The sequence below is a fragment of the Microcaecilia unicolor genome, chromosome 8, assembly GCF_901765095.1.
Source record: "Microcaecilia unicolor chromosome 8, aMicUni1.1, whole genome shotgun sequence".
In the NCBI taxonomy this organism is placed as follows: Eukaryota; Metazoa; Chordata; class Amphibia; order Gymnophiona; family Siphonopidae; genus Microcaecilia; species Microcaecilia unicolor.
In genome coordinates, this window is record NC_044038.1 from 29,464,012 (window position 1) to 29,482,835 (window position 18,824).

At 43.9% G+C, this 18,824-nt stretch overlaps 1 protein-coding gene across 1 annotated transcript in view; it reads right to left on the reverse strand.

Moving 5' to 3' along the window:
* Nucleotides 1–18,824, reverse strand: part of VPS35L (VPS35 endosomal protein sorting factor like) — a 112,746-nt gene that overhangs the window by 72,353 nt on the left and 21,569 nt on the right. The window contains exons 8-10 of the mRNA XM_030212427.1: nt 14,480–14,564; nt 7,232–7,291; nt 2,549–2,645 (exon numbers count right to left, since the gene is read on the reverse strand). Of these exons, the coding sequence (XP_030068287.1) occupies nt 2,549–2,645; nt 7,232–7,291; nt 14,480–14,564 (242 nt within the window). The remainder of the gene's footprint in view (nt 1–2,548; nt 2,646–7,231; nt 7,292–14,479; nt 14,565–18,824) is intronic.

Sequence of the window (18,824 nt, forward strand, 5' to 3'; positions counted from 1 at the left end):
CTAAAAAATACAGAACAGTGAAGAAAACGATTGGTGAGCCAAAGATCCACAAGGACTAAAAAAAAACCCACCCAAATGGAGAAATGTAATGGTCTAATATAAAAAGAAAATTAAAGGTTTAAACATAAGTGGAACACAAGACGTCACAAAGCATAAAAGGGACCAGACTGTTTTTCTCCCAATTACCATTAGGGTGTTCAAGGCATCCACTACCTTTTCAGTGAAAAAAAACAGTATTTCCTGATGTTGCTTTTAATTTACTTCATTGCAGTTTCATTTCATGCTCTCTAATTAAAGCAAGGGGCAATTCGATGTCACCAGCCTCCCCCATCGGGGAACTGAACTCTGGTCTCCTGCATGACAGGCAGGGATACTCACCGTTATACTAACCAGGAGAAGCCATAAAGACTCTTTAATTACACTGTGTTAGTATGAAGCTCTTGGAGGGACTGAGTTAATTCCCAACCCAGAACAGATGTGGGGCCATAAAAATAATATGGGTAGCATAAAGATCAAGGAAGAAGCATGAAATCATTATTCTTTTCCTTAAATGATCACTTCCAGCACTGCTCCACTGGAACGAATAACTTTTGTTGCTGGGTCTCGGAATAGAATAGGCCACTGGACAAGCTTTCATTCGCTCCTCAATCCAGCAGCATGATAAGCACCCCCGCTATGCAGTGGTGTTCCTAGCGTGGATGGCACCCGGTGCGGATCGCCGATGCGCCCCCCCCCCCACCTGCGAAATGACACCTTCCCCCCTCCCTGGCGAAATGACCCCCCCCCCCTCCCCGGGGTGCACGCCGTTACTTCCTGTTCCGGGGCAGAGGGAGCTGCAGCGAACGAGCGAAGTTCGCGAAGTCGGAGCCCACAGGCGCGCGCCGCGGCACCCCCCCAGCGGCGTGCACCCGAAGCGGACTGCCCCACCCCCTTGGTACGCCACTGCCGCTACGCCTTATGTGTACCTATGTTTGCACACTACAGTGAGGTCAAGTTACAAATGAAATAAAAAACATAAAACCTTGTTTCAGCACAAATGAGCTACAATCGGTAAAAGGTAAGACACACAGGACAGACTTTGATTGGGGGAGGGAGAGTTGGAACACCGCCAAAGAGGGAATAAATGCTCTTTTGCAAATTCTGAAGCCCAGAACACCTGGAAAAATTCATGGCTTATTCTACGGCTATGCACTCGGGCACTGTAGACAGTTATGACAACCTTCCATGAACGAGAGGACAATCCACTTCTATTCTTCAAAAGAAATGGAGCTGAGTACTTGAACTGGATCTCTCTCTACACACCTCCAAGGTCACCAAGGCCCTCCCCAAGGAGTATCCCCTAATCACACGCTTTCCAAAGGACACACAGGCCAGCAGTCTTCTCCGGAGTAGCTCCCACACCCTGGAATGCACTCCCTGAAAGGCTTTGCTTAACACAAGACTATCTCTACATCAGGAAGCAGGTGAAAACTTGACTCTTCAACCAGGCCTTTTATGGATTAACTTGCTAATCACACACACACACAAAGGAGGACAACAGCTGCACATATAATAGCAGGGCATGTTTATGCACTCCTAGCCTAGTTAAGATAATTTTATTCTGAAGCAACTTTCTTTAAATTAGTCCCCTTATTTTCTTACTCCTGTTACTCACCTTATCAAACATATAAATGGCTAGAGGCGTACTCACTCGCAAATGCGCAGTAGAGACCCTCTCTGTCCCACCCCCGTGTCAATACGTGATGACGGGGGCGTGACAGAGAGGGAACCTGCGCACCTGCGAGTGAGGGAACCGCAGTCACCACCGCTCCCCCCCCACCAGGGTTGCCGCTACCGCTCCCCCCACCCACCCGGAGTCGCCGCTGCCACCTACCCTCCACCCGGCCCGGGTACCTGGCTTCACTATTCAAACCGCCAGAACGCAGCACACAGCTCATCTGAGCTGCCGTTGGCCTTCCTTACCTGCCTGTGTCCCACCCTCGCCGACACTACGTCACACGAGGGCGTAACACACGGAGAGAAGAAGGAAGGCCGACGGCAGCTCAGATGAGCTGTGAGCTGCGTTCCGGCGGTTTGAATAGTGAAGCGAGGTACCCGGCCCGGGTGGAGGGGTGGCGGAGGGAACTCCGGGGGGGGGGGGGGGGGGGGGGGAGGGGCGGCGACGCCGGGGGGGGAGGGGCCGCAGCGACCCCAGGGGGGGGGGGGGCCTTTCAAACCCCCCTTCCTTTACTAGCCCGTTTTTACGGGCTCAACGGCTAGTATATCTATAAATTCCATCTTTACTTACACCCTATGCTGTCTATTAAAATGTTTTGTTCCATACCGTATTGACATTGTAATGTAGCATACTATGCCATACCTTGTATTGTTATTTGAATATTTTTACTGCTGTAATTGTCTATGGCTTATGTTTGACTTATTTTTGTTGTATACTGCCTGACAGAATTTCTTCAAAAATGGTGGTAAATAAATCCTAATCAGCTATGCAAGGAATACGGTGCAGCTAACGCTCTGGCAGCCTGGCACAGGAGCACAGATTAAAAGATACAATCTGGGAATCAGTTCTCTGATTGACGCTATCTTGAAGAACCAGTTAAGGCAGGTCTCTTTCGCAGTGTCACTCGCATCGTCTGGATTAAAATTATCTGTAATACACCGAGAAAAAAAAAAGTCAGTAATGATCAATTCTCTAATTCTGAAAGCAATTATTACATGTTAGAGTGGTGTTTTGGGGAAACCTGTTTGTGTGCTGGTTTGTATTTTGAGTTATTATACACCAGTGTTTCCAAGTTGGTCCTGGAGTACCCCTTTGCCAGTCGGGTTTTCAGGATTCCTACATTGAATATGCAGGAGACCGACTTGCATATATTGTCTCCACTGTATGCAAATCTCTTTCATGCATATTCATTATGGATAGCCTGAAAACCTGACTAACAAGAGGGTACTCCAGGAACGACTTGAGAAACACTGCTATACACCACTAACAAATTGAAAGGCAGCATATAAATATTTTAATATATTTAAATACCTTAGGGAAATGATCTGCCCAAACCTAATCTAATGGTTAGTTCTTTCCTAGTGCTGCTCAGTGCAGCAGAGCACCAATTTCACATCAATGAGTCAGAGGTTAGCAAGGTGCCCAGCAGCCAGAAAATAAACCAGTTACAGACTTTTTTGTAACATAAGATTTTAAGCTCTATAAACCCACAAGGACCAATTTCACCTTTGACTGTCCCTCACATTACCCAAGTTGAAGGTCACTCTTAAAAAAAGACAACTTTCATGTGCCCCTCTCTATGCACACGCAACTCTGGCCTATATGGGTCCGATATTCAACCGGTGACAGAGTTTTGCTGATCGCTGCCGGTATTATCCCCAGAAATTCAATGCCAGACCACGTCTGGGCTCCAGCATTGAATTTCTGGGTATATAGAGCCATCAAAAACATAGTGGGTTGTGAGAAATTCTGCACTTAACCGGTTATGGTGAAGTTCATAAAAATAAGACTGACTTTTATGCAATCCTATTCATACCTTGGCTGGTTAAGAGCGGAGTGTGACAGAACACAGGGTTTTAAGCCTGTAAACTGTTATTGTTTCTTGATGTGTATTTCTCTAATCTGGCTAGCAGATGGTGCACGTTTATGTTTAAACCTGTTACAGAGAAATGACTGTTCCTTCTTTAGGGGCCCTTTTGCAAAGGCGCATAACGGCCTATGCGCATGTAGCATTTGTCAAATCAGTATTACTGCCCGGGTAGCGCGTGCAGCTGGTAGTAATTCCAAGCTTGGTGCACGCCGAAAACCCGCAGTAGAAAATAATTTTCTAGTTTCTACCGCGGGGGCGTTCCCAGCGGTAATCAGCAGTTGGCGCATGCTCTGTGTGGGTAATGCATGAGCCCTTACGGCTAAGTCAATGGGTGGTGTTAAGGGCTCAGATCGTAGACACACGATGCTTTTAATTCTGCCTCACGTTCATTTCCTAGCCCAACCCCCCCTTTTTTTCCAGACGCGGTTGAGAAATGGTCCAGCGAGCGTCCCAAAACATTCGCCCACACTGCCACAGGCCATTTTTTGGCGCACCTTTGTAAAAGTGCCCCTTAGTTAGCACACAGAGAAGAAGTAACTTGCAGTGATGTGGCCAGCTACTTTTAAAAAATCTTGTTCTGGGCTCTGATTGGCCCAGGAGCTCAAATTCAGTCTGGAAATACTGGATTTTTCTCCAGTCTCAGTTTGGAAGTAAAGCGAGAAAGACCTCTTTACTGAGACCCTGTGAGCAGTTATATTTCCTGAACTTCCCAGGTACTATTTAGATAGTAAACAAATGTTTAGATAGTTTTATAATTGATCCATATTCAGTTACCTGTTATTGTTTGCTGATTGCACCTTTTCTATTTCACTGTTCTAATTTTTAATGACAATAAACCTTTAGTTTATTGCCTCTGCTTGTCTGGACTGACTAAGAATCCTGGTGGTGTGTGTGTTGGGTCTGTGAGTGCTTTCTAGGAACTGTGGGACCACTGGAAGTGTGGCCCCAGTAACCAAGAAATCATTGTGAAATACCTTGAGAGCATGGCACTGGCCCGAGGCGGTTAGGACCCAGTCGGTGGGAGGAGGGTACAGGTGTTGAGTACATGCCCAGGTGGCAGGCGGACGAGCTGTGTTGGGGATAGACCCTCTAAGTGGCCGCAGGGTTAGACCCAGGAGGGTGGCTAGGCATTTCGTGACACTGAGTATCAGCACTTAATCGACCAAGTGCTGACTCTGCCCCTGGAACGCCCCCAAAATAGCTGGTTTCTCGTTAGGCACTAACCGGATATTTTTAGTGGCAATATCCAGTTAAGTGCCGCTGAAAATTAGCAGTTAGCCCCGAACAAGCAATTTCATTGGCCAGGAGCCATTTCTGACCAGTTAAATCCCTTCAGATATCGACCCCTATATATTTTAAGCCAGTGACTGTGTTCATGAAGGTTTATTTTATTTTTTACATTCCAACCTTAAGTCACTTGAACAATTCTCAACCGGATTTAACAAATCAGATACCAAAATTTTATCCTGTAACTGCATACAAAGGATGGAAAATTATCTCACTTTTTTCCCCACACTGTCAACCTACCCTTTAATTAGATTATAAGCAGTGAGAAAAGCTTTCACTTGCTTTCAAACTACCTGCTGGATGTCTAACCGTTAAATGCAAAAGAAAAGCAAAACACTTTTAGAAATTTTGATCCAAGGCATAATCTATGCAACGCTCCACCATGAATCCCAGTAGGGGAAAAAACCACAAACACAGTAATGTGGTTTGTTCGTGTTTCACTGAGGTCAGATTCTTTTCTTCTGCTCCTGTTTAACATTCAGCTGCTGTGCTGGTTGTTTTTCCGAACGCCCCACACAGGCACACTGTTCCAAGATGAAAAAACATTACTGTTCTTGGGTTTGCCAATATTCCAACCCCACCGGTGCAATATCTTTTATTTAAAACCAGCACCGGGGGAATCGGATGTCCCCCAATTACATTTTCCAACTGCCAGGCTGCAAACTAAAGTACAGGTGACAACCCCAAAAGCCCCAGTCACTAGCTCTTCCGCAACAAACATGCTTATCCTGAAGTACTCCCTATGAGGAAAGGCTGAAGAGGTTCGGGTTCTTCAGCATGGAGAAGAGACGGCTGAGGGTGAGATATGATAGAGGCCTATAAAATACAGCGTAGAGTGAAACGGGTAGACACGAATCACTTGTTCACTCTTACCAAAAATACAGGGTGAGGCAAAAAAAAAAAAAAGTAACCCCCTGGAGTTTTTGCTCTTTTCTCAGCAACTGCTTTGAATTTCAATGAGAAATTTAATGTACTTAGTCATCATACTTACGTATTGCCATTAAACAACATTTAATTATCTGAAGAAAATGTTGATGTTACTGACATTTTAGCATTACTACCTAGCAATTTTTGGGCGTTAAAAATGTTCGAGCTAAAAAAAACACAGTAAAATAATGTCATTGAAACAATGGAATTAACAATGTGCCAGAATTTCACAGTCACTTTGAATGCTCAGTGTGTCCACCCCCACCTTTAACACAGGCCTTCAGTTGCTTTGGGAAGTTCGGCTATTGTTTGTGGCTTTGGGTGCAGCTTGTGACAGGCCTCCAACAATTCTACATCAATGTAACATCATTAAAAGTAAGCTGGTACCATTTCCTTTTTCCATATAATGGTAGTTTTAAGTGCAAACATTTTTGAACCTGTGAAAAATCACTGGTGGTCATGCTGAAAAGCCTCATTCCACTCAGCACATAAACACAGATGGTAACAACAAATAAAGCTGTAAAATTTCACATTCAAAGCGGTTGCTAAGAAGAAAACAACAACAACAAAAAACTCTAGGAGAGTTACATTTTTTTTGCCTCACCCTGTACAAAGACTAGGGGACACACAATGAAGTAAAATTTAAAACAGTTTGGAGAAAATATTTTTTCACTCAACGTATAATTAAGCTGTGTAATTCGCTGCCAGAGAATGTGGTAAAAGCGATAAGAATAGTAGGTTTTTTTAAAAAAAGGTTTGGACAAGTTCCTAAGAGGAAAGTCCATAAGCCATTAAGATGGACTTGGGGGAAAACCCAATAGTTATTCCTAGGATAAGCAGCGTAAAATCTGTTTCCTGCCAGGTACTTGTGACCTGGATTGGCCACAGTTGGAAACAGGATACTGGGCTTGATGGACATTTGGTTTGTCCCAGTATGGCGAAGCTTATGTACTCAAAACATTCAAGGGTCAATATTCAAAAGGAAAGGCTCCTGCCTGGTTAAACCCTGCTTAACCAATTAGTGCCACTGAATATCACCTGCCGGATATATTAGGGGCAGGCTGGAGAGGCAGAGTTTGGGTGGCGAAGCAATTTAGCAGTCCTCCGTCTAAGTAACCGCATTAAATTAGAACATCAAAACAGCTATCCTAACTTTAAGTGGCAAGTTAACCAGGCACCAGCCTGAAGATGAACAGCCACGCGGTTGGAGTTCTGCAAATGCTCCACGGACCCTGATACAGTATATTGAACTTTGGCCATTCTTTTAAGAATGACGTCTTCTGAAGAAAATAAAAGCTTTAGAAAATATGCACGAGATCAATTTTCATATAGTAGACACCTAAGACAAATGGATATGAAGAATCATCTGAGCATTATGGTAGAAAGGAAAAGGGCAGATGAGCGGAGACAACTGGGAGTGATCATATTACCTGGCAAGGAGCCACGATTATCGACGCACATGGTCAAAATGCGCTCGTACACTAGCTTTCCTGCAACGAAAACAATACAGGGTTATCTGCCTCACAGCCCAAATGGAAAATATGTTTTTTTCAACAACAAATACAAAAGGCTACCCACTCCCATCACTTCAGAGCGAGAGCAGTACAAGGGGTAGTAGTCATGTTAGTCTGGTGTAATGAAACGGACAGAGGCAAGTGGTATCTTACATGTTTCTTTTATTAGAGCAATCTGGAACCAGGAAAACTAGGGTTCAAATCCTACTGGCTAACATGGGCAAGTCCTTTAATATACCACCGCCTCAGCTTCTCTCAGACTGCAAGTTCTCTGGCACAGGAATTTATCATATGTGACTATCTACAGCACTATGTATATCAATAACACTATAAAAACCACAAGCACCTTTATATCATTCATTTTCACTCCATTATACCATATAATAATACAAAAATATAATGAAGGCAAGTCTCCTTAATTATTATTATGACGTTTGTATCCCACATTATGCCGAACAAGCTCAGGTTCAATGTGGCTTACACTCAAGGAAAACATCAAAAATAGAATACAGTCAGATAATTATAACATTTTAACATATTAGGAATAATTGTGTTTGTCATGAAGCTAGGCTAGAGTATTGGTTATGTTGAAGCATATAAGAGAGGTAGCAACATTAGTTTATTCTCTTTTGATAAGATATGTACTTAATAGAAAAGCCTTTAGTAATTTACAGAATCTCAGTTAATCTTCTACGTACCTTAATTGCTTGGGTAAAGAATTCCAAAGTTTGGTACTCTGATATGTGAAGCCTTCAACAAGGATTGATTTGTAAGAAAGATCTTTGCAGTTTGGATAATGGAGTGTGAGGCAGGGGCGTAGCTATGGGTGGGCCTGGGTGGGCCCAGGCCCACCCAATTTCAGCTCAGGCCCACCTGCCCACCCAGCTGATCTCTCCAGACTTGCAGCAGCGGCGAACTGGCGGGCAGCGGCACTAAAAGCATAAAGCAGCGAAGCTCTTCGATTCCGTCCATCGCTTTCCGTTTCCTGCCCTCTCAGCGTCCCGCCCGCCCGAAAGGAAATGACATCAAAGGAAGGCGGGACGCTGAGAGGGCAGGAAACGGAAAGCGAAGGACGGAATTGAAGAGCTTCGCTGCTTTATGCTTTTAGTGCCGCTGCCCACCAGTTCGCCGCTGCAACTACAGAAGGAAGCCATTTTTTAAAAATCTCTGTTTCTACTCCCCTGCGCAGCCGTCGCCATTCACTTAAAGCACAGCAAGCAAACCAGTGAGCTGCTGTGCTGTCTGCATCCACGTTGTCTTCTTTATTCAGCAGAGGGTGGTGAGCAGAAGGAAGGATGGGACTTGGAGGGGTAGTGAGCTGAGGGAAGGAGCAGAAGATGGATGGGACTGGGAGGGGTGGTAAGCAGAGTATGGGGAATGGGGGACTAACGAAGTGGGTGAAAGATGGGGGAGGAATTTAGGAGACTGGGTAAGGGAGAGACAGAGGGGGGAATGGGAGTGCTGGAGAGGGAATGAGAGGGAGGTGGTCAAAGGGGAGAGAGGAGCATCGATGGACATGGATGGGAGGACAAGGACCAGGGAGAGAGGAGAAATTGCTGGACATGGAGGGGAGGGCAGGGGAGAGAGGAGAATTTCTGGATATGGATGGATAGATGAATGGAGGACGGGGGAGTTGCTGGACATGGGTGGATAGAGGGGAGGGCAGGGGAGAGGAGAGTTGTTGGACATAGGTGGATGGAGGGGAGGGTAGAAGAGAGTTGCTGGACATGGATGGAAGGAAGGGCAGTGGAGAGAGGATGGTTGCTGGACATGGGTGGATGGAGGGGAGGGCAGGGAGAGAATTGTTGGACATGGATGGAGGGGAAGGAAGGGAAGACAGAAGGAGATGCACATGGATGGAGGGGAGAAAGAAGAAATTCTGGACATGGATGGAGAGGAAGGAAGGGAAGACAGAAGGAGATGCACATGGATGGAGGGGAGAAAGAAGAAATTCTGGACATGGATGGAGAGGAGGGAAGACAGAGGAAGGAGATGCACATGGATGGAGGGAAAGGGAGAGAGAAGAAATGCTGACATGGATGGAGGGGAGGGAAGAGAGAGGAAGGATATATGAGGGAAAAGGAAGAGAGGAGAAAAACAGCACATGGATGGAGAAAATAGGCAGAAGCTGGATCCACTGGACAGTCAAGTCTGCAGAGGACCCAGCTTTTACTTACGGATGTAGAGCAAGAAATGAAGAAGAAAGGAGGAAAGTAAAGAAATAAATGGAAAGGAAGCTCTGGAAACGGAGTTAAGAGGACAGATAGCAGCAGAATCAGATACTGGGCCAGCATGATCAGAAAAACAAAGTCACCAGACAACAAAGGTAGAAAAAAAAATCATTTTATTTTCATTATAGTGTTTGGAATATGTCCACTTTGAGAATCAGGTGCTCAACATTAAAAGTTTATATTTATTTATTTACTTATTTATGGCATATTATCCCACATTAAACATGAATTAGATTGGAACCTGGGATCATTTAATTTTTTTTTTTCCTGGAGAGATTAATGCATTGCCTTCCCCCCCCCCAGGCTCTCTCCCCGGCTATAGCCAGCTCTGCAATTTTGAGGGGGGGGGGCGCAGAGGTGGACCGGGGAGAGAGCCTGTTGTTAAACATTTACCAGCAAACCACTGTCTAGTGCCCACCCATCCAACCTGTTGGCCCACCCAAAAATTGACTTCTAGCTACGCCACTGGTGTGAGGTATTCTTTAGGTGTTTTTACTGTATTATGTGAAGGTAAATCAATTAGTTGTTGCACATAGGAGGGTGATAAACCAGTGGGTTTCTAAGCCTGTGAACTGTAATATTTCATGACATGTATTTCTCCAAATTGGCCAGCAGATGGCATTTGTTTTGTGTTTTAAAGCTGCTGCAGAAAAAGACTTCCTTTTCCAGATTCAGTTTGGTGAAAGGCAATCTGCAGTACCATTGGCCAGATACTTTCAAAGCTAGTGCCCTGGGCTTTGATTGGCCCTGGAGTTTAAATCTAGCTAGGAGGTACTGGATTTTCTTTAGTCTCAGCTTGGGGGTACAGAGGAGAAGCATCTCTGTCCCGAGACCCTGTTCAAGACTTGTGAGCAGTTAATTTCCTGAAACTCCCCAGGTGCTACCCAGGTAGTAACTAAGTGTTTAGACAGTTTAATGCTGATCCTTTCGGTTACCTGTTATTGCTTGCTGATTTTCACCTTTTTCCTCACTTCACTTTTCTACTTTTTTATGATTATAAACCAAATCATTTATTAGCTCTGCTTGTTCTGGACAGATTAAGAATCCTGGTGGTTTGTGTTTTGGGTATGTGGGTGCTTTCTAGGAACTGTGGGACCCCAGGAAATGTGGCACCAGTGTCCTAGAAATCACCAGGGAATAACTTGAGAGTGTGAGACTCGCCCAGAGGCAAGGAGGACCCAGTCAGTGGGAGGAGGGTGCTAGTGGAGAGCAGGTGCAGGTGAACCTGAGCAGTGCTGACCCTCTAAGTGGCCGCAGGATTAGCCCCAGGTGGGTGCTAGGCATTCCATGACAGTCACACAAATATTTTAAAGGTGATCATAGCATTTACGGGAAGCCAGTGAAGTTTTAACAAGAGAGGGGAAGCCTTCTCAACGCGAGGAGCACTGCATAGAAAGTGGGCAATGGTATTTTGTGCTGTTTGTAATTTTTTAAAACGTGAGAGTTTTAATACCCAAATATATGGCATCATAACAATCTAATTTGGATAGTACAAGAGATTGGGTGATAGTATGAAATGTGGAGCTTTGGAAGAAAGGATGCAACCTTTTTAACTTCCATAGTGTATGGAAGATGCTTGAGACCTAAGCTTCGAATGATAAATGCTGGTCAATGTGATGCCCAGAATTTTCAACGATTGATCTAAGTCATAGAATGTGTTGTCAATAATGACATTTTTTAATGAAATGAGTTGATAAGGGTTGGTAAGTATGAGGAATTTAGTCTTTTCCCGATTTAATCTGAGTTTGAAACTGGATGCCCAAGACTGCATCAAATCTAAACTGGTTGTAATCTCATGTATAATTTCTAGTAATCCCCTTTAGAAGGGGATATAAATGGTGACATCATCAGCATTTGTATAGCGCTACCAGATGCACGCAGCGCTGAACAACTGACACAGAGAGACATAGATGAAGGAATTAAATCTGTGAGCCTCCAGTATGTAATCCAGTGGTGCCATCAGGATATTGAATAATATGGGTGATAAAGGAGAACCTTGTGAAACTCCACATATAGAGTCCCAGGGTAAGGAGATATGACCTGATTTTCTACTTGGTAGGATCTTAATATTAGGAAACTGTGGAACCACTTTAAGACAGTTCCACTTATACCAAAGTGGCTTAATAAGTATAACAATATATTATGGTCAACTGTGTCGAAGGCACTGGACATATCAAATTGTAAAATAATGATTTTTTTCTGCCCATGCTCAACTCTTTTCTGAAACTTGCAATAAGGGTGGTGAGCACCATCTCACTGCTAAAGGATGGCCGGAATCCCAATTGTGTACTATGAAAGATGGAAAAAGCCTTAATATACCACTGCCTCAGGTTCCCTCAGAATGCAAGCTCTCTGGGACAAAAACTTAATATGTGAATATCTATAGAAATCCAAGACTTTGCCTGTTTCTCTTAAAATGTAAGGGTTTCCATTATCAGGGATTAATGCTGATCTGACAAAATAGAAATAAACCACAAGAAGCTCTCCTGCTCTGTTTATATGATCTCATGTTTCCTCTGATCCTCAGCTAGACAGGTACCTCCCTGGTACTGACAACCTCTTCCAGTGGAATACATGTCAAGCCCCTGAAGATTACAGACAGACTGGGTTTTCAGGACACCATAATGAATTTGCTTGACAGAGTTTTGTATGTAATGGAAGTAGCGTGCATGCAAATCCATCTCCATCTTCTTCCTGTTACTATATTCCCCCCTTTCTCTATAAGGGTCTTTGCCTGCAGGCTTTTCAAGTTACACATTTTTTTTTTTTGTTTTGTTACATTTGTACCCTGCACTTTCCCATTCATGGCAGGCTCAATGCGGCTTACATGGGGCAATGGAGGGTTAAGTGACTTGCCGAGAGTCACAAGGAGCTGCCTGTGCCTGAAGTGGGAATCGAACTCAGTTCCTCAGTCCCCAGGACCAAAGTCCACCACCCTAACCACTAGGCCACTCCTCCACTGTTGCTACTATTTGAGATGGAAGTCGGCCCTTGCAGATCACCAATGTGGCCACGCAGGCTTCTGCTTCTGTGAGTCTGATGTCCGGACGTCAGACTCACAGAAACAGAAGCCTGCGCAGCCTTCTACATGGAATGTTGCTAGTGGAATAGCAACATTCCATGTAGAATCTCCAATAGTAGCAACATTCCATGTAGAATCTTCAATAGTAGCAACATTCCATGTAGAATCTCCAATAGTATCCATTTTATTTTAGTTACAATTGTACCCCGCGCTTTCCCACTCATGGCAGGCTCAATGCGGCTTACATGGGGCAATGGAGGGTTAAGTGACTTGCCCAGAGTCACAAGGAGCTGCCTGTGCCTGAAGTGGGAATCGAACTCAGTTCCTCAGTCCCCAGGACCAAAGTCCACCACCCTAACCACTAGGCCACTCCTCCATTATGTCTCCCACATCTATTTGGACTTATTTTCATGTGTTATATTGCACTTTTTTTCACTCGCATGGTCATGCTCGGTGTCTGAATATTTATTGATTCTGTTGTTATATTTTATATATATTATTAAGATATTAGTGTAGTCTCAATTTTTACAAGTATGTATATGTTTCATTTACACTGATACACTGTGGACTCCTGAGGCAGGTGTTAAAGCCAAAACACAGCGCATGAGGACGTTGAGCTCAAGTAACAGCGAAAGCGAGGACGAGGGCTGTTTTGCAAGCTATATCTGGCGGTGCGTTTGAGATTGGCAATTCATTGTATAATGAGTTGCAAGGAGTAAAACTGCAACGCAATGATGAATTGAAAATGTATGCACAGATTGGAACTTCGAATTAAATCTTTACTAACAATTTGTATAACAGCTCATGAATGGCTTATAAATCTTCCAGTGGGATGAAGATGGGACTTTGAATGTCGTGCTGGACCAATTCATTTAGTTTAAATGTTAGATTTTTTATCAACATAGTGAAAACTGGAAGAGACACTGATGATATATATATTTGAATATAAGTATAAATAAAGTGCTGAGTGTGTGTGGTATGAATGAAGTAGAGTGAGAAGTGAGGATTTATATAGATACACATATTTTGCAAGTGGTATAAAGAAGTGTTTAAAAAGCATATCAAACATATAAACGGCGAGTGACCGTACTCACTCGCAAATGCGCAGTAGAGACCTTCTCTGCCCCGCCCCCACGTCAATACGTGATGACGGGGGGCGGAACACAGAGGGTCTGTACTGCACATTAATGCTGAGGGAGGGACACCGCCGTCTAACGCTCCCCCCACCCGAGTCGCCGCCGCCACCCACCTTCTACCCGGTCGGGCCCTCGCTCCGCTATTGAAACAGCGAGGGTCCAGGAACGCAGCACTGAGCTCTGCTGAGCTGCCGACATCGCCCTTCCTTCTTCTTCTCTGCCTCTGTCCCGCCCTCGACGACGTTACGTCACACGAGGGCGGGACAGGCAGAGAAGAAGAACGAAGGCCGACGTCGGCAGCTCAGCAGAGCTCAGTGCTGCGTTCCCGGACCCTCGCTGTTTCAATAGCGGAGCGAGTGCCCGGCCGGGTGGAAGGTGGGTGGTGACGGCTCGGTGGGGGGGGCGCGAACTCGGAGGGGGAGGGGCAGCGGCGAACTCGGCGGTGGGGGCGGGCCTTTCAACCCCCCCTTCCTATAATAGCCCGTTTTTACGGGCTCAAAGTCTAGTTTAATAGATTTTAAGAGTTGATAGTGGTTACTAACAGTGCAATATTACTTTGTTGTAACTGGACTGGAATCAGTATACTCGTTTATGTTTTGATACACGTATATTAGGGACAATCTGAAAACTCAAGTCATTTACGGACTCCGAGGACCGAAATCAAATACCACTGACCTACGCATTTGTTTCATCCTTTGAAGCCTCTGTTTCAGTTAGATTTCCTTGCCAACTGTATCTGTGTTGAGAGCTATTTTAACAGATTTTACGCACTTACCAAATGTGTCAAGTATATCAGTGATCAGCACAAATTTGCTGGGGTAGAACTGTATGACTGTTGTGTCAGACAGAAGTTTAGAACACTGGAAGAAGAAAAACAAATTTATAAAATTACTTAAAAAAAAATTTAAGGCCTGTACTGAGCTAAGCTCAATTAAAAGAAACGCACTATATTAATTAAGACAGCTATACCGACAGACTATTCAGATATGGCAGGAAATCCTCACACAGAAGATTTTCAAAACCAGTCACAGTGTTTTACCCACATAAAATTATGGACTCAGACGCAAAAACAAATAAAAATAAATTTAAAAAAACTAAATAAAAACAACCACAACAACAACAAAAAAGTTGATGATCTACATCTAGGCACCAAAGGGCATTAAACACTTGAGGCTAGAGTCTATAAATGGCACTTAAAAAACTGGTGCTGAAAAAAAACTCATTTAAGCAGTATTCTATAAACTGCGCCTAAAGTTCGGCACAGTTTATAGAATAACGCATAAGTGAAAAGGTCACGAGTAAATTTAAGTGGTGCAAATGCCCGTGCCTAAATTTACGCATGAAGCACCGATATTCTATAATTACACGTGTAACTCTAAACACCCATGACCCTCCAATTTCTGTACCCTCTTTTTCGGGCCTTGCCTAAACTTACATGTTTTAGCCCCCAATTAAATCTAATTTGTGCAAATAATTGCTTGTTAAAAAGCCAATTATTGGTGCTAATTGGCTCTTTATTCTATTAAATTGCGTGCACAAATCAGAGGAGCGCCTAAATATGCGGATGCAATTTTTGGCAGCTTATAGAATCAGACAGCTAACGCACGCTTAATGTGTGGAAACATGCTACTGTGTAACTGCGTTAAAGGGTTTTGCAGTAGTTTGCCTGTCTTCACGTGTTAAACTGCGCGTTACAGCATTTTTCTATCGGGGGCATGGCATGGGTAGAGAGCAAGTGTAGAAGCGTTAGACAGCATGTTACGCTTACTATGTGATAACCGGGTAACATCCAGTTAACACGGGAGAACTTGACTACCTCCTATTTAAGAAGTGCTCCCGTGTTAACTGTGGCCAGGTACCGCATGCTAATTGCCACGTTAACATGGGACAAGCATTAAAAATATACTGGTTTTGTCCCCATTGGTTGCCGTATCAAATTTGCAGCTACTGCACGGTATACACCTACATTGTTAAGGTAACTATAAATTTTACCACAATTTAGTAAAACAGCCCCTAATTTAGGTACCTAAATTTTCAGTCAAACTTAAGATCCTAGCTGAAACAAATTCACCTAAATTTAGGATCCTAAAAATTATGCTCTTAAATTTAGGCCTGCCATGGGTACCAAGAGCCCATAGACATTTGCTCCTGCTTATCATTTGACTACTTTTTCTTGAAGAATAATGCATGTAGATTTGAAAATGTAATCCACATGCACTGTTTATTTATTTCCACGGCTTGATATACTGCAGAGGGTCCACAGTGGCTACTGCACAGTTTACAATACTAAAACAAGGTTCTTCGGGATAAGGTATAGAAGGAGAGAAGGACAAAAGTGCAGGTCAGCAAAGGCCTCGGAAAAGAGGTGGGATTTAAGCAATGATTTCAATTTCGAAGTTTCTATTTTCTATCGTGTGGCACTTACCCGGTAGTAGACAGTAATGTGCGCGCGCTGCATGCCTACCGCACGGGTAGAGCGTGAGATCTTACTGCTAAGTCAAAGGGGCCGGAAAATGGATGTTCGGCAACATAAAAACCAGCGTGCATCCATTTTCCGGCCCCTTAAAAAAAGGTCTTTTTTCCAGGATGCAGTATAAGCTGGCCCGCCGAACGCACAAAAAAGATGCGCTTGCACTGCCGTAAGCCACCTTTTGCCGTGGCTTAGTAAAAGGGCCCCATAGTGAGTATTTGCAAGTTTCCTGTTTGTCCACTGGAGGTGCTAAAGAGCTGGGCAGCTTCTCAGGTCTGATGCGAAAACATCCAAACCAGGGTCTCCAGTCTGAACGGTGTAGATCTGAATTATCAAATAGCATTCTCACATTTTGTGCCATTGAGAGAAACTTTAGATCAGTGTGTCTCAATCTTTTTGTGCCTGTGACCCCGTGACTGCAGCCAAATATAAATGTGTGACCCCTTGGAGATGCAGAATGATGATATACCTATGGAAAACCCATCTAGGTCATGACCCCAAAAGCAGGTTTTGTGACCCTATTTAGGGTCCCGACCCACAGTTTGGGGAACGCTGCCTGACAGATAAGGTCCGGTGAGTGCTAATCACTAATTGAGAGTCAATAGAACCATTTTATTTTATAAAAACAGTTGAAGAAAGTTAAAAACACGCTTATATCATTAAACAGTGCAACCACATTAGTAATGGAAATATTTCAGTGTCTACACTAGCTCCTATGAGAATGGCCTAGTACCTTTGTGACAGTGCTAAAAGCAGCTCTTTCAAGGGACCAGAGTTCAGTTTTCAGCTCAGATCTTCTGCTCCCTAGCCAACTAACAATGCTAACAAATCCCGGGGAGAATAAGGTAGGAAATCCTTGATATCACACAATGATGACACCTAACACATAGATTTAGGACTCTTGATTGCAGAGTTTTAGTAAACTAATAACTTCATTGAGAACTGTGGATAGTTCTGAGCAATAACTATTTTTAATAAATTAAAATAAGAAGCCCTGATACATGACTTTAATCAAGAACTGCCATTGGGATGGCCAGAGTACATTAAGCTGGGAAAAATAGACGATGATTGGGGGGGGGGGGGGGGGGGGGGGGGAATCCCTGGATAGTTACAAAGAAAGGCTCATGATATTAGAGTCCAGCCCTAGTTCTGATTAGATGGAAGGCCAAAAGGGGGAGAAGAAAACTGTCAGTCCCCCTCCAAAGAAGAAATTTCTATTATAAAGCTCTGTGGAGCTGTATATACTCTGATTTTGAGAGGAAACTAGCCACAGGTTGCTAGCTCCACCAAGAGCATTTTTCACATTTCCAAGTCTTTTACAGAAGGACTTTGAAAGTACTTTCCAATGGAAGAGAGTGCAGTGGATAAAGGTGCAGTAAATCATCTCAGTCAAGTCTGGCCCCAAGAAGGTGTGAGTTGAGGACTGGATGCCAGCATGAGTTAGGGGAAGAGGAGGGAGGAGCAGTAGCAGAAGCAGCACATCAAGATGTAACTGACTGGACCACCCTACAGGCCCCTCCTCCTGTGAAACAGCCAACCACACCAGCTGGAAAACATTTAACTAGCCGATGGGAAGGCTGTGAAAAAGCCAGCCAACTGCAGGGCCTCTGTAAGCGAAGGGCTTGGGATGGCCTCCCTGCTCACCAACCACTGTTGCCAAGGTTGCGGTTTTCCCGCCCAATTGGGCGGCTTTCCACGACCCACCGCGGGAAATTTTTGCGGGTTGCGGTGGGCGTGGTTAGTGACAGGGGCGGGGTTAGTGACGTCGGGGGTGGAGCTGACGGCGGGGGCCGGGTTTTGTGTGGGAATTTTTTTTTTCAATCTGTCAACCCTGTCACCAACCCCTGAGGCAAACTCTTCTCACAGCTTGTCTCTAGAAGTAAGTCATGGAAAATTATTTTTCAAGGTTTAAAGATGAGCTCTGGTTTCAATATATATATAGTATGTATTTTTCATGGAAAGACTCTCTCAAGTTTAAGGGGACGCATTAAGATTGTCCCCTTCCCAAATAGGCATATATTCTTCCATTTTCTAGGGAGAAAAAAAACATGTTCTTATATAAGCCACATAACTCATATTCTTTTAGGTATTAATCATTTCAAAGGGGGATGGTGGGGACAGGCAGGCTGTTAAATCAGACAGACATTCAGGCAGTGACTTGTTCTAGTTAATTAAAGCTCCTTTCTATAAAGATTTTTGTTTTTTTAAGACATTTTGTTCTGAACCAGAAAACGCAGACCTTGTAAACAAACACTTCATTAGAAGAACTCACTGTGCTGTCAAAGGAAATGCAGATAGCTCATTTTGAATCACTATTGCCATGCAAAAGGTTAAGTTTGCAGCGATATCTGAATCTGCCTGCGGGACTGACAATGCTCCCTAAATGGCTCATGCGACATTTGAGTGTCAAAACTCCCAGCTCACTATAAACCTACACCGACATACATTAAATCAAAACAGCTCACAAGCCTTGTTTTCATTAACTAAAGGAGGACATGTCTAAGGATTTCTTTTGCAGCATCTTCATTAAACTGCTTTAATATGAAATTTAACAGTTTCATAAAGGCTTCTAAGGTGAAAATCCCGTTAATCACCTCAGAATTTATGATGCTTATGATACAGTCCAATGAACACAATGGTCAATATAACA